Here is a 17248-nt window from a genome sequence, read left to right as displayed (position 1 = left end):
CTTTTGATATGGGTGCTAGACTTGAACTAAGATCTTTGTGACTGTGCAGCAAGCGCCCATATCTACAGATCTGTCCTCAGCTTCTTATACATAAGGCTATAGGTTTAGGGTTTTTCCTGGCCCTTCTGTAATGTTACTTTCTCACAAAGAAATTAAAAATAACCAAATGTAGTAGATTCTGAATATAACTTCTCACTGCTTGTGAGTTGAATCTAATGTCATCCAAGAGACTAAAAAAATCAAAATATAAATCTATTTCAAAGGAGCCATGGTACAAAAAGTTCTGGATATGTTTATATTGACATTTTAGTGGGATGACAAAGTAGTCCAAGAGATCTTACAGTTTGTCATGTTTTTGAAGTTGCCTTTCATTTGCTTTATAAAATCACAATAATATATGCAGTAAAAACCAATGATACATTTACTTCTTTGGGAGAGAAATTAATCATATCTTAGTAATAACTAAAAGGTTCAAAATTGCTTCATATCTGGATGAGTTCATACAGTACTACTTAATTCAAATAAGATGTAAGCACCATAGACTCTTACTTGAAGCAGTCTTGAAGATTGTTTGTTCAATTTAATACAACCAATGATGGGGCGGTAAGCTTGAGAGAGGAGGAATTGAGGTTGTAAAGTTAGTTCATCTAGGACTGCAGGAACACATCCTTTTTCTCTGCTTATCGAAAGAATAAGAAGGTAGGAAAAAAGAATCTCCACACTTGGCCATGTTTTATTGGAAGTATCGCACACATATATGTACATACCTATGTGCATACATGTATCTGCATGCACACACATGCACACATGTGGAATTGCATGCTCAAGTGTACACATGTGCGCTCACACACACACACACACACACACACACACACACACACGCACACGCACATACATGCACAACATGCAAAGATACAGATGCAACCAGTGGGGAGGGATCTAGAATCAGAATCTGTCTGGCAGAACCAAAATGTTGGTGGGCAGAGTAGGTTCCCTTTGTCCCTCAGAATTGGGGGGGGGTGATCTATCTCAAGGCACAGGACAGTTTAGAAAAGGGTGTGTGGCTAATTAGTTTTTGTCATAGGATGCTCCTTCACCCCAAGGTTCAAAGTCTCAGAGAATGGTTTCTTCTGGTATGTGGGTGAGTAGAGTCCACCAAGTCTTTGTCTTTGGAGAGGGAGAAGAATCATGAAATTGGCCATCTTAAATATTTATGTGAAAAGCCCACAATTCTATCTAGAGCTTTTTTTTTTCTATGCATCAGTCTGTCCGTCTGCCCATCAGGGATCTATCTGATGCCCACTCCTTCAAAGTGGTCCCCATAGATGCATTGCCTAAGGGGGACAGAGAGCCCAGGGCCTTTGACTCTAAGCCCATTCTGCTCACTGCACAACAGTGAGCCGAAGGAAGGAAGACGTCTGCTTACTCAGCGTTTTGGAAATAATAATGAACAACATATGGTGAAGGTGTGGTATATCCAGGGGCAATATTGTTTATTTTACCTTTGTTAAAACTGTGCCTGTGTGTACGTACGTGACCCATGTACATGCCTGGTGTTCTAAGAAGTCAAGAAGGGACACTGCACGCCCTGAGACTAACTTACTGATAGTTGTGAGCTCCCGTGTGGGTATTGATAACCAAACCAGGGTCTTCCACAAGAACAGCAAGTGTTCTTGACACTTGTATAACAGACACTTGTGTGCTGGGTGTCACTTGTGTACTCTGACAGGGTCAGAGAGGAAGTGGCTCAATATTTAAGTGAGTTTTCTGGTGGATGTTTTAATTTTAATTAATTAATTAATTTATTATTAATTTTTTTATTAATTATATGTAAGAAGAGGGCGTCAGATCTCATTATGGATGGTTGTGAGCCACCATGTGGTTGCTGGGATTTGAACTCGGGATCTTCAGAAAAGCAGTCAGTGCTCTTAACCGCTGAGCCATCTCTCCAGCCCCTGGTGGATGTTTTAAAAGTGGCCATGTGGAGGCAGCTTTCTCATCTTTTAGACAGTGCTCTGTGCCACGTGTGCCTTGGTTGCAGTGGTCATGGTACATCTCAGACCACACTGCTACAGTGGGCTATCCTGTGCACGAGTCACTCTGTTCTTAAGCCAAGCTTCTACAATCCAGATGACAAGCAGCACATCTAGCTGAGTGTTTGCCGTTGCTTCCTGACCCAGCAACATTTACTGAGTGGCCATTGGGCATCGGAGGGAGAGAGGAACCACCTCTGTGTGTTGCCAGCATCGCCCCGTGTTCCTCTGGGTCTGACAGGTGAACAGCAGTGCAGCTGTTCTCTCCACTCCCACGTGGTCCTTATCTATGTTCTCAGGCACTGGCTGACACCGGATTCTGGGAGGCCCAGCTGTGGGGGAGCTGAGGAGTTTTTTTGTTTCTAAAATTAGAATTTCTTTTAAAGGTGATCTCAGGGTCTTCAGACAAATGATTATGAAAAACCCAGTGTTGGCATGATGATTGCCAGTTTGAAGCGATGCCACCCCATCTCACCTTGGCAGCAGCTTACAGCATCTTTTCCTTGAATCTCACAGTGCCTCTAAAAAAGAGCCCCCCCCCTTTTTTTTTGGAGTCAGGGTTTCTGTGTGTAACAGGACCCTGGCTGTCCTGGGTTTCTGTGAGTCCTGTCCTGAACTCAGTCTGCAGATCAGGCTGGCCTCAAATTCAGAAAGATCTGCCTCCCTTTGCCGTCCATCTCCTGGGATTAAAGGTTTGGTACAACAGGCTGCATTTTAAAGTCAGCCTTGAGCGGCAGATGAAGTGAGGTAGCTGGACCCTGTACACTGTACAGGGCAAATCATTTGTCCTTCTTCAGATATTCTCCAGTTCCCCGCAAGCTCTACACGCGTTGATCTTATGATGCTAGCACAGGGTCACATAAATCACAAGCACACCTTCCTATTTCCTTTCCTTTGGAGACATGATTTCACATAGCCCAGGCTAGCCTTGAACTTGTGATGCAGAGGATGATGACTTTGAAAGAGTGACCCTCCTAATTCCACCTCCCAAGTGCTGAGATTACAGGTATGAACTACCATGCTTAGTTTATGAAATGCTGGGGACTGGACTCAGTGCCTCCTGCGTGATAAATTGTTATACCAACTAAGCTAGATCCCAGACCCTACAAACATGATCTCTATTAATGTTCAGTCTACTATATGTATGATCTCAAATTTTTGAATAAATTTCAATGAGAATTTTTAGTTTGAAGAAGGTATTTGTTGAAGTCTTTAAAGAAGAAATGCTTCAATGCTAGTGTGCTGTGATACAGTTAACGCACATTTGACTCCTTGGTTGTAACTAATTTTTACTCTTTTTCCCCTTTTCCTATAGTCTGGGGCTATGGATTCCTGTCAGTGACAATTATCAATTTGGCATCTCTCCTGGGATTGATTTTAACCCCCTTGATAAAGAAGTCTTATTTCCCCAAGATTTTGACTTATTTTGTGGGACTCGCTATTGGGACTCTTTTCTCAAATGCCATTTTCCAGCTTATTCCAGAGGTAAGGTGGTGGGCTGTGTGTTTCTGTGAAGAATTGCTTCTTTTAAACATTTTAGCCCATTCTGCATTGTAGCCTTCGTTATCCCCACAGCCTTTTATGATGACTTTAGAAGGCTTTAGATAAGAGATAACAGAAACACAGTAAGTGGCAAAGATTGTCTTATGCTTTACGGAGTATTATTGGAGTGAGAGACAAAATTACTCTTCTAGGAGGGCAGCCACAAGGACATGCATGCTTAGACAGTGCTAGGATACCTCAGAAAACTCAACACTTCATCCTGCCTTTTATCAGGCAAAATTTAATTTTTCTGCAGTTGCATTGTTTGTTTTCTATAGACTATCCAATGTCTATAAATTTTTATTGAAGATAGACTACAGAATTAATTCCCTCTGTCTTTACTACAGCTGAACAAGATGAGAGGTTAACTGTGTGTTCTGTTGACAGGCCCCTCCCCCACTTTTTTCCCCAATTCATCGAGAGGAGAAAAATCAATCATGAGTCAGCAAATAAAGAATAGCTGATTTTTCCCTTTGATTAAAGTGTATTACTTGATAGTGACTGCAGTTGTTATCACTTATTGTTTACTTAATCAATATGCAATATGCATGCTTTATTTCCTATCTGTTATGACCACACAGGGAAAAGAGCTAGTGAAAGAAAAGCAAGAGAGGGAAAGAAAGAGAATAAGTTCTAAAGACAAAGAGAGAAAGCCATACTCACAGGAGCCGCATCTCCCTGTATATTCTGCTCAGAGAAGGAACGAGAGAAAGGGAAGGCACGATTCAGATTATACCCCTCTTTTAAGTTTTGCAAAATAACAAAAGCTTCTTCTAGTTTTTAATCAGCATGTAAAAATGAGGCATACATTCTCAGAGTTATAGTTTTTATTAGTATTTGTGTAGAAAGAACCCAAGAGAAATATTTACTGAAAAGTTTCAAGAGCAAAGAAGAAAGCTGAAAATCAAAGGAGGTTACTGACTTGACGACAGCCATACAGTGGGCTGCTTGCCAATGAGAGTCACAATGCACAGTTTTTTAAAATTACAAATACATTTGTATCATGCATTTAGGACAATGGTGTGTTCTATGTATGTGCGTTTAGTAACTTGTGTGTTTGTGACTCACTTAAGGCAAATATTGCTGTGGATGTTGTAGAGAGGAAGCTGTAAGGTCTGGTAGTTTTACCTCATGGGATAACTGCTAGTAGGAAGGTTTTAATGCATCGTGTGTGGTCTGGTTACTCATGTTTCAGGGTATTTGAGGGTAGACTTATGACTTCAGGAAAATGGTATACTATGAAATTATGGTATTGTTTCCCAGGAGTCAGTTAAACTGTTTGGTTTTAACTGACTTGTCTTGTCTCCCCTCTTTAGGCATTTGGATTTAATCCCAAAATTGACAATTATGTTGAGAAGGCAGTTGCTGTGTTTGGAGGATTTTATATGCTTTTCTTTGTCGAAAGAACACTTAAGATGCTTCTGAAAACATACGGCCAGGTAAATGCGCTTGACTAAAGGCATTTGATAGCTTGTGTTCTGGGCTCCCTAACAAGGGCAAGAATTTTGAATTATGTGACCAGTCTGATTGTTATCCTAGCAAATGCAAAGAGAATAAAAGTCAGCATATTGACAAGTATAAGAAAAATACCAGACTCAAAGAATTTGAAACTATTAACCCCAATTTAATGCAAAGTAATAGATAATAGATAAGTTGTATCCCCTTTATATTGATTAAATAACAACATATATGTCTCCTATCACAGAGAAAGTAGAAACCACGGAATGTATGTACAGAAGAATCTCTTTAAAAAAGAAATGTTAGTATTTTAAAGATTACATTGCAAATAGAGTAGATATAAAATTTTTCTTTTATAAATGAAAAACAATGGACCATTTTCTTAACTACACGAGTCATCTTTTATTTTTCTTCTTATAACCTAATTGCTTTATTCACATGTAGAATGACCATACTCACTTCAGAAACGATGACTTTGGTTCTAAAGAAAAAAACCATCAACCCAAAACGTTGCCATTACCTGCAGTCAACGGTGTGACATGCTATGCCAACCCCGCTGTCACCGAGCCTAACGGACACCTCCACTTTGACACTGTCAGCGTTGTATCTATCCAGGTATGTCATGTTAATTGTGTGTTTCTCTTATTCATCTGTGTAATTGTCATCATAAAGGTAGCAGGGAATGCAGGGGAGTCAGTATTTCATGTGCTCCTATGTTAAACATGCCTGTATTCATCAGGCAAGCCACCTCACACTCCTTCTGCTCTCCCGCTGGATGCTTAAGCTAACAAAATGAAGCAACTGTGGATTCATTGTTCTCCAAGGTTGTTTAGCCCGTACGAGAGCCTCCTGTTAGACTTATATAATACCTGTAGCAAAATTTACTCAGGATATATCTCTCCCTTCAATTCTTTCAAGATCCCAAACCAAAGAATCCTCTGTGTGATTTTGAGATTGCAAGAAGATTTGAAGCTTTCAAAACCCATATTCATTAATTAACTGACTTAAAATTTATATCTGCACTGTCTGAAGAATATTAATGGGTACCATTTTTTAAAGCAAGTATTTCACACCAGGCAATATGCTAGGCAATTATTGATTTTATCTCATCATTTTTTAAATAAAACCTACTTAAAGTAGAGGTTGTTCTCTATGTATTATGACCATTTTTATTTCAAGTGATAGAAATCAAACTCAAATTATCTATGGACAAATGATTAATTGTTGGAAAGAAAACTGGTATCTTGTATAGGAGAGCCAAGTTGCTGGGACAGACCAATCAGTACCATCAGGACCATCAGTACCATCAGGACCATCAGCACCATCAGGACCATCAGCACCATCAGGACCATCAGTACCATCAGGACCATCAGTACCATCAGCACCATCAGGACCATCAGGACCATCAGGACCATCAGCACCATCAGGACCATCAGCACCATCAGCACCATCAGCACCATCAGGACCATCAGCACCATCAGCACCATCAGCACCATCAGCACCATCAGGACCATCAGGACCATCAGCACCATCAGGACCATCAGCACCATCAGGACTGTCAGGAGCCCTTCTCCTCCACAAGCATCTCAGCATCACTTTGTTCCTGTCACCCGGACTATTCCCCTTCCACAAGTGGGAAACAGCCAGGCACAGCTCCTGAGACTTTTTATACTTTGAGTATTTAGGATGAAACCAATTTCTTATTTTAATCCTCCACTTTCTTGTAAGCACCCTCTTGGTCTGCTTTCTATTAGGCAGTCATTTTTCAACTGAATGAAGTGTTTAAATGATGGTCAGCCTCCTTGTTGGGCTTTGAAGGAACACCAGGGCTAAACTAACAGGAAGTTATTTGTTGTGGTGCAACAAATGATGCTTTTAACTAAGATTTAAAAAAGAATATGGAGATGTCTAAATAGATAATTTTACGACACACTCACAATTGATATTTTATTCAGTGTTCCAGGTTCATGCCTTTAACAATAGACTAATTATCTTACTACCCCACAAACTAAAGGATGAATACTGTTTTAATTAGGATGCAAGGCCTTAGAGATGTTAACCAACCCAATATAGAATGCAGATGGAGTAGACAGATGATTAAACAGGGGTGCTGGGAGGACATAGCCACTGGTGTACACTGTAATTATCATCAGGCAGAAGGAGAGGATACATCTTCGGTATGACTCATCCGGTAAATGCAGATCCACAAGCTACGAAGTCAAGCATCCTAGAAAAGTGAGCAGTTTGGACGAGAAGGAAAAACAACCAAGAGAAATACAAAGGAGAAAAGATATATTTGACAGCCATTGTTGGGAAAAAATTAAAAACAACAACAAAACAAAGACACTGACTTTCTTCCTGGAAATTAAATGTGCTTGATCATATTCTCCTCCTGCCAGATGAAGGGAAATTCTCAAGTGTGCTTGAAGTAGCTTTGTGTTAATATTAAACTAACTGAAGATTATCTCAGGTAGTGTAGTGAATAATGCTTTTAATTAAGATTTACCAAAGAACATCCTAATATCCAAATAGATGATTTCCTGTAGTATTTAAAAATGAATATTTTTTATGTGCTTGGGGCCCGTGTCTAAATGACAGATGACTTACCTTATTTGATCCTCATAAACTAGGGTTAAGCATAGTTATGGTTAGGCTACTGGGACTTAGAGATGTTGACCAAGCCAAGGACTCACACCTTCTGAAGGTTAAAGCTTGTCTAACACTGGGGCTGTTTGATGCTGCAGCCCCAGTTTTGCTGGACTTCCTTCTTCACAATGCTAAAAACAATATGACAACATCGGCCCTCCACTCAATTTTCTTTATCCTACTAGGAGAGGAGAGCTGGATTAGCTCAAAACTATTGTTTCTAAGGGAATGGTTATGCAGGGTACCATACAGTGGGTCCTTGTGAAATCATGGCTGAAATTGGGTGAGGATTCCAAAGGACCAGTCAGCTAAGCTGCTGGTATAAACATTGATGAATGAATACTCGACGCCAGTCATGGAGACACAGGTCTATAAGCTCAGCCCTTAAGAGGCTTAGGCAGGAAAATTACAAGGTAAAAGCTAGAGAACTCAAGGTCAGTCTGGCTTTGTGAAATCCCATCTCAAAACAAAGTGTGAAGTGAAAGAAAGAGGGTTGTACTATGTTGGTGTAACTGCTTAGTTTGGGCAAGACTAACTTTAATCCTCAGCACTCTAAAACCCTCTAATGGAATAAAAGTTCCTTCAGGCATTGGATGGCATGAAATTTGAAGTCTCATTTGAATTCTTATCCCAAAGAAGACTATGCTGTGTCCCATAGCATGAGCAAGACCAGGTCAGGCAGGGTAGATCTTCCATGGAGGACTGTAACCCTGGTCCAGACCTGAGCATGGGATCTTTAGGTTCTATTGTATGATTCATTGGGATTTTCAGGTTCTACTACATGACGCATTGACAATAAAGAGTTTAGGATTTAAAGCTATTTAAAGAAACCGGGTGGTGGTGGTGCATACTTGTAATTTCTGTACATGGGAACCTGACTCAGGTGAATCTCTGTGAGTTTGAGGCTAGCCTAGTCTACAAAATGAGTTCCAAGACAGACAGAGCTACACAGAGAAACCCTGTTTCAAAACAAACCAACAGACAAACAAATTTAAAGGGCTAGTGACCACATTAACAGAGAACAAGTGATGGGAGTTGGTGTCTTCTTCCATGCTATAAGTTCTGGGAATTGAAACTATGCCATCAGGCCAGCATTCTTACCTCCTGAGCCGTCTTGCTGCTCCCCACCCCCCAAAATGTCCTTTTAAACTAGCCAAATTGCCTTAAAGCTTGATTTAATTAAGGCATCAAGACTTTGCTTTCTAATTAGCTTTGCCTGAGAATGTTTCCAGTAACTCTAAGGACCATGACAAAGGTGGGTCCTGCTTGACAAGGTTTAAATATATCAGTGAAAAGACTACTTGTACTGGACTTGGGCAGATTTTCCTTCATTTTTCAGTAAATACTGAGTACTTGCTCAGTGTCCTAAGCACAGGGGGCTCTGAGGCAAACACATTCTCCTACCTTCTAGTTTATGTAGTGAAAATAGTAGGAAGATTTAAAACAGAAGCTGTGAGGAAACAATTAATAGTTAGATGAAAAAATAAACCCTGGTGACTGACAGTGACGTGTGGAAGGCTTTTACAAGAGAACAATCAGGAAAGATTCTCTCAAGAGGTTGGTGGAGGGTTAAGTCAGGAGAAGAGCCAGCATGAAGGTATCGAAGAAGAGAGTACTTTGATGATGTATAGAATAGTCACTCCTGTCTTGCAAACAAGAGAACTGGAACGTTTATGGTATGAGATTCTAGAGTGTTAGCATGGCACACCTGTGACATGAGTCCTCCAGTTTGGGGATAGGAATTATTGGCTTTTCATACCAACATCAACAATGAATCCACAAGCAGAGAAGAACAAGGTTAGGATTCTAGACCATGCTTCCCGGAACTCTCTATCTGTTTAAAGAGGGAAGAGAAGATATGTCCCTGGATGTTACCTGTAGGGCCAGGAATCCTGAGCTGCCTCAACAGTGTTGACATTGATTTCTTATGGGAATTGTCTTGTGCACATTCTGCTGAAGGAATAATCATGGAAGAACAAAGGTGTAACAAACTGGCCAGCATACCGCTACTCCCAACGTGCTTTAGATTATACAGAAATGTAAGCAGAACTTAAGGAACAAAGCTGAGGGTCTGGCATTGCTTCATGAGGTGGCAGGTGCTGTGTGGTAAGCTATAGTGGTCTTAGTAAAAATGTACTTTCTGATATTAAATATGACAAAAATGATTTGTTCGAGACGATCCCATTGAAATGCTAAACACAGGGTTTAAAGCTCGTTTGTTTGAATTCCAGCGTGAGTTCAGAAATTGACAATGTTGTATGCCAATGCTTCAACAGAGTTGAAAATTTGAAAATAGGAGGAAACTACTAAAATTGTGATTTTAGAAAAGTACTTTAAGTTGATATGATATTCAGAGGACACAAATTATATAGTAATCTAGATTTAAAAATTATATTTTTTGTTTTTTTTTAGTGAATTATAAGAATGAAAGAAATATCATAGAATAATGATAAAATGTATGGCTAAAGAATGTAGTATTTTAAAATTTATCCAACCAGTTTTGGCTTATCACAGAATATGCAAGACGATTGAAATTTAGAAGTTTTCGGTATTTTGTGTTCCATCTATAGCTTTGGGCAATTTAAAAATTATCATCAAAACATGTATTTATCAGAGTAAAATGTTAGAAAGGAGTTGACAGCTTCATATCTAACTTTTAGGTATGTAGACAAACCCCGACGTTTCTTAGCACCTAGTAAATGTGAAACACAGCAGTACACGTGACATGTGGCATGTTACTCAGTTCTCACTACGTGGTGTGTCACAGTCTACTCTTGACGTTGGTTTCTCAATACGGAAGGGTCCCGCTAACCTCTGTGTGTGGAACTTTTCTTCCTCTAGGATGCACAGCTTGGAAATAGCAGCTTTATCCTTAGGAATGTTAGGTCTCTGTGGCTTGTGTTACACTTCTAGGCCACTAGAGGGACCATCTAGTTCATTCCTGCTGCTTTTATAGCAAGAGAGAAAAAAAAATTACTCTGCCATTTACAGAAGTTGATTACTGTGCATGTTATGTTTAAAATAAGGTAAACAACGAAACGGAACTGGTCCACAATATAGGTGATGCTGGGGAGCAGACAGTATCAACAGCTGGTGTAAAGTGATACTCCTCATAAAAGAAGTATTTTGGAGATCCTTGGATCTCTGTGAGAGTCTTACAGATTTAAATATATCAGATCACTTAGTAAGTATTTCCCAAGTATCTAATGTGTTCCTGGTACTCTTCTAAGTACTATGTCAGAGAGATAGAGGGACACACTTTCTGCCCTTTGGTATGTAACCTTCAAAAATGTTACAAATGTTACAGAGACCTGAAATCTCTCTGGGCGCCTCTCTTACTAACTCGCCTTCTAGCTAGCTCTCTCTCTTACTCTCTCACTCTCTCTGATTGACCTGGGATTGGAAGCTCTGTATAAGAATATATGGAGCTCTTCTAAGGTTTTTATTTATTTTATTTGATTTTATTGAGGGGGGAATTGATCATTTTTCCTTCCCTTTGGCCTGGAGGGTGAGACAGCTGGAGTATATTCCTGGATATCTGTGTTTGGAGGAGGATACTGGGCCACTAAAAGTATTCCTACATATCTATTTTCAGCATAGTGTTTATTTTCAGCCCGGTTTGCTTTACCATAAATGTGGCTCTTGGATTCTCACTTTTTGGAAGGAGACATCTTCAGTCACGATGAGGGCTACCTGGACCTCTGGCTTAGAAGAAAAGGATTCCTCATGGGCCTCAAATGGATATAATGTCAACCCTGTATTTTTTAGTCCTATCCCAGGTCATCTGCCACATATCAACTATTTACTATTTTTAAAATTAAAACAATATTTTTTTGAGGCTGTGTCTTTTCCAGTAGCCCAGAAATTCATGATCTTCCTGCTTTTATATTCCAAGTGCTGGGATTACAGGAATGTAATCTCTGCCCCTGTTTACTATTTTAAATCATATAATTTGAATGTCCTATTATTTACAAAACAGAAGTCAGTTAATTCCCTATAGGTGTCTGTGCTAAGAATTGGATAATAAGGAACCACAATGTCAAGATTCAGTTGAGAGAGCTTAGAAGGGCTGAGTTGAAGGACATTTGCCTTAGAATTTTTTAAAATTAAAGTATAATTTCATCAGTTCCTCCTTTTAACCCTTCCCAAGTCCCTCCCCTCCAACCCTTTCGATATTCCACCTTTACTCTCTCTCAAACCGATGACCTCTTTTTCTTTGACTAGGATTGTACATCTGCAAACACACATATGGATATCACCTACTGAGTCAGTGTAGTTGTGTTTGTGTGTGCATGACTTCAGGGCTGACCACATTGTATTAGATGAGCAAGTGGGTCTACTTCGTAGTCACCACCCTTACTCTCTGCAACAGTACTGAGCAGCCAGGGCCAAATCCTGTCTGTGAGAAGTATCTTAGGTTCCTCGGTGGTCAAGTCAACCTGAGATTCCCTCCTGAGATCTTGCGTCACAGCCTCCAGCTCCCCTTGCGCCTCACAGCTTCCTAACGGAAGCCTTGCTCTAATTTCTGACTACAGAAGAACTTCAGGAACAAAGCTGGCAGTGAATAGAGGATTGCCTGCAAAATGAATCCTTGTTCATTTTGACTCTATCACGGGGCTCATCAGTTAATTACAATTCGTTCCCTTTGGCTATGGGCTAGGCTGTAGAATATCTTTGCAATATCTATAAAAATCTGTCTTTGAGGTGGTTTTTTTTTACGCACGATTCTAAAGCTTTAATTTAATCTAATTTTTAAGATTTAAAAAACAACGCCAATCTAAAAACTTTCTCTTCTGTAATTGACAAGTCACATTAGTCCCCATAGATGGTGGTGGGTTTCCTTAGGGGTCTACCTACACTGGTGCTTGCTGCTGCAGCCTCGTTTGTTAGCGTGCGTTCTGAAATTAGTGAGTGCATCTATCTAAACATGTTCTATACAAAATTGCTTTCACTAATCAAGCAAGACTTATCCCTATTTAGAAGAATTAGTGAGGTTTTACTCAATTAGGCTTGATGTCAAGTTAATTTTTCCCCCATTAGTATAATGAAGAATTGCTATGTTGCTCTATTAGGCATATGGATTGATAAAAAGATGAAAATTAATGCCTAACATTTTTTATTTGGAAAACAAGGAGAGAAGTGAGAGGTTTGAGTAAATTATTCTGGATACAAGAAGAGTTGCCTAATTTGGACCATGTAGAGTGCCCAGTTGCAAATCAACAGAAGCCCCAGAGCACTTAGAGTGTGCCCTACTGATGGAGGGTCTTCAGCATCCGCTTTCTCGCTTCATTCTTAAAATTACATTATAAAAGCCATCTATCTTATAATTGTCAGTCTTACTAAAATAGGTTCCTTCCTTCCTCCCTCCCTCCCTCCCTCCCTGCCTCCCTCCCTCTCTGCCTTCCTTCTTCTCTGCCTTCCTTCCTTCCTTCCTTCCTTCCTTCCTTCCTTCCTTCCTTCCTTCCTTCCTTCCTTCCTTCCTTCCTTCCTTCCTTCCCCCCTTTTTACTTCTGCTATTTATGCTTTCAAAACTACTTATTTTGTGCTCTATTCTTTACATGCCACATCCTGCAGCTTGGGAATTCTGGACCTGGTGAGTTTACATTTGCTTGGTGGGTTGCATGATGGAACATTTCCCTAGCAAGAGGGCTTTGTGGTTCCGAGAATAGCATCCACTTTTCTTGACAAAGCTCTTGGGAGGCAGAATTTGTTCAATGTTTTAATTAATTCATGGTATATTTTTCTATGTCTCTAATATAAAGATTCCAAACTAGAACAACAATTTTGAGTCTGACATCATTATGTTACATAGTAGTTTTACACACACGCAGCCTCCCACACACATAATGCACATATGCACATATAACTACATTAACACCTACAGATACTCATCTGCCTATAATGAGGCAACATCCAGACTTTTAAAATTATTATTTTTATAATTATTATTACTTTACTGATAAAGATAATGAATAAAACATAATTGTAGTCATTTGAAGAACAGTTTTAGCATCAATTCATAATAAATGGACCTTCATGTTAGAATTGGATCTTTGGTTGGCTGGTAACTATATTTCTGTTTCTTTAGATAGAGAACTCCAGTTCTTCTGAGAAGATAAACCCTACTAAATTAATGATTGTCATTTACATTAACCAACTCTCTAGCCTTTAACTTTGTCCAACATGGTTATCAGTGTTCCTTTATTAAGAAGCATTGTAAGTTCTGAGTTCTAATCAGAAGAGAGGCCAGTGTGTGAGCTCAATTCTTTCTGTCAGCAGGTGTCAGAAGATTAAAAAAAAGATTGTATTTTGTTATCAAATTTCTTACTTAGTAATATTAAAGTGCTTAATGACCATGACTTCATGAAACCTTCATGGAGATAGGTTGGAAACATTGACTAGTGGAGAAAGCACTAGTGATAAAAAATGACCTTTGAGGGTTCCTTAAGCCTTTTGGGACTGTGATGTGATAACTTTCTAGTTTGTCATCCTTTACTGCTAGATTATAAAAGGCCTTAGGAAAAAACTGAAGTGGGAGATCAAACATTGTTCATAGTTTTCTAGGCTTCAAAGGAAAACTCAAATCTGGAAATTGTGTTGCAGTTAGTTGGAAAACAAAATCATAACATGCTCTTTGGGTAGACGCCATGTTTGCAGAAATGGTTCAGACTTTGTGTATTTTATATGTTAGCCCAGACTCCCTAATCTTGGACTCTTATATGAAAACAATATATAATATATACCTTAAATTGAGTTTCTAGGCTAACGTGGCAGAAACATTTTATCCCCTACATGACGTCTTGCTTCATGCTTCATCATGGAAGCTATATGAAAGTATAGGAGCTGGTCTTCAACCATCATTCTGTTGTTCAGGCACTGTCATGTGATTATATGATCACCTCCATGTACCAGACTCTTCTTTATATACCAGAGATACCACTGCAAAGAGATAACCAGCCATGCTTGGCATCATAGGACTGCAATGCTGGGCACAGAATTAAAATGTTGTAAAATGGTGTCCAAGTGACCACATTGATTGGGTGGTAAGAGGGTATCTTTTTGGAGAGGACCAATTTAAGTTTGCTTCTCAATTGTGAGATGCTCTCTCTGAAAATACTGTAGAGAGGCCCTTTTGACTGAGCTAACAACCAATGGCATGTCTCTAGGTAGGACACAACTCAGGGACACAAAGATGATCTGAGTAGCTAAGAGTAGTGTGGATGCTGCTGCACAATGAGAGCAGAGAAAATTCTGGATGGAAACTCTTCAAAGTATCTTCAAGATATTATTGTATTCTAACACAGTACTGATGGTCTAAGCAAGCTATTGGTTCTCAAATTACTTTTTATTAATATGACAAAATTAGAAGAGTCTGCCAAGAAAGAAACAGTAATCTTCCACTGATGCTTGCAGTTGGTTCAGTAGAATGTACAGGGAAGATTCTAAAACCCACTGATGTGCTTTCTCACAAGGGTGAGAGTTACTTTAAGTATCTATAAAGTGTCAGCAGGCCTCAGAACATAATATTCTATCCAAAGACAGATGTGCTTGAGTCAATGACATGGCCCAGGATGGAAGCCAGGAAATAGCAATAAAATAATCCCTGGATCCAGAAAACCTCAAGACTCTTGACACAAATGTCAGGAAAAATTGTATCCCCAACATAATACAAATGATTCACTGTTTGGCTCTGCAAAATAAGGACAACAACAACAGCAGCAGCAAAACAGCAGCAGCAGCAACAACAGCAGCAGCAACAACAGCAACAGCAACAACAACAGCAGCAGCAACAGTAACAACAGCAGCAACAGTAACAACAGCAGCAGCAACAACAGCAACAGCAACAGTAACAACAGCAGCAACAGTACCAACAGCAGCAGCAACAACAGCAGCAGCAACAACAGCAACAGCAACAACAACAGCAGCAGCAACAGTAACAACAGCAACAATGGTAACAAAACTGGTTGCTGTCCCTTGGCTGTTGGCCTTTTATTGTGCAGGTATCTGAGTCATATAGTCCTACTTCATTTTTTTTTTTTAAACTGCGTTTTGTTTTTTAAACTGTATGATACTGGTCAAGTCCTTGCTTCTAATATTTTTTTATTTTTTATTTTTTTTGCAGTTAGAAATTTAGCGTCATTTATCTCAGGTGATTCAGAAGATGCTTTTCTTTTTTCTTTTAATTAGATATGTTCTTTATTTACATTTCAAATGATTTCCTCTTTCCTGGATCCCTCCTCCCTGAAAGTCCCATAAGCCCTCTTCCCTCCCCCTGTTCCCCAACCAATCCCCTCCCGCTTCCCTGTCCTGGTATTCCCCTGTACTGCTGCATCAAGCCTTTTCAGGATCAGGGGCCTCTCCTTCCTTCTTTCTTGGGGATGCTTTTCAAATAATAAGCATTTGACAAGTTATATGCCTTTTCTCCTACTACCTTAATGATCCTCTCCAAATAATCTGCAAAAAGATCAAGTGTATGTCTTACAGAGGAAGGCAGATAGCTGTCAGGGGAGAGCCTACTCCATCCCAGGGAGTTTCTGGGATGTGGTGACTGGACTCAGGGCTCAGTACTGTGCTTTCTCATTTGATGTCTGTGAAACAATCTTCCTTTAAACAAGAGGAAGTTATTGAACACTGGTTAACTTTTAAGTACTGGGTTTTAAATTAAAACAAAACAAAACACCCCCGATTGTCAAGAGCATTTAATGTGGTTTCTAGGTTTTGAAGACAAGGAATGGGTAAACAGATGATGAAAGCCTTTGTGCTTTCTGAGTCTTGTATTACCTAGAGGAGCGGAACAAGGAAAATTTCCTGTACATTTATTCTATGCTGTATTCTTTGGAAGGACTCGAGTGGATGGTTCATGGGGTGATAATTTGTGGGTGTGTTCTGAGAGAAAATGTTCTTTTGCTATGAGTATGCTCTTGTTTATTCAGCCAACAAATATTCATGGAGTGTCTATTATGCCCGATACTTGCTGGAGAGATGTGAAGCCCGGGTAAGAAGGCTCCACATTCCCCAGAGATAAGACTTAGTTCACTTGGTATAGGATCCAGATCCTGTCTCATTTCCTTCCTAGAGGTACATCAACCTCCACAGTCCTCAGCGTGCTCTTTTGTAAAATGAGAATGGTGTGTGCCTAAGATTGCGATGAGTGAACGGCCGTACATCAGTCCTAGGACTGGAGGATGTGCAGAGCCCAGTGAGCTGTGTGCTCTGGGAGCAGATTCTGCATCTTCCACTATAGAGATCTCTTTTCTCGTAGTATCCAGTGCATCTTTAAAGGCCCCTACGCCCCCACCATTAATGTGGCTCCCACAGCTTACACTTCCACAGATACTTCCTGTTTTCCTGAATATTGAAATACAGACCCCTTTCCGGCCATCTATCACAGAGAAGGCCTTTTTATTCTGCCTCTGTGTTGCTCACTCCTTCTCCTCTGGGAGCACGCCTGTTTCCTAACGCCCCGCTGTGGTTCTAATGGCTTGTTCTGTCGCAATGGCTGCGGTTGCTACTGGTTCTCACCCTCCTCATCCATCCATCATTTTTTGCCTTTTACCACTGTGCCCAAG

The 17248-nt window shown here is 39.9% G+C and overlaps 1 protein-coding gene across 3 annotated transcripts in view; it reads left to right on the top strand.

The window, feature by feature from the left end:
* The window catches only part of Slc39a8 (solute carrier family 39 member 8), a 61512-nt gene that overhangs the window by 31986 nt on the left and 12278 nt on the right, over positions 1-17248 (top strand). For all 3 annotated transcript variants that reach the window (XM_052179180.1, XM_052179178.1, XM_052179179.1), the window contains 3 exons: positions 3349-3518; positions 4892-5014; positions 5478-5648. In XM_052179180.1, coding sequence (XP_052035140.1) covers positions 3349-3518; positions 4892-5014; positions 5478-5648 — 464 coding nt within the window. The remainder of the gene's footprint in view (positions 1-3348; positions 3519-4891; positions 5015-5477; positions 5649-17248) is intronic.

The sequence above is a fragment of the Apodemus sylvaticus genome, chromosome 4, assembly GCF_947179515.1.
Source record: "Apodemus sylvaticus chromosome 4, mApoSyl1.1, whole genome shotgun sequence".
Lineage (NCBI taxonomy): Eukaryota > Metazoa > Chordata > Mammalia > Rodentia > Muridae > Apodemus > Apodemus sylvaticus.
The sequence above is the reverse complement of the archived record's forward strand: the minus strand, read 5'-3'. Positions and strand labels throughout refer to the sequence as shown.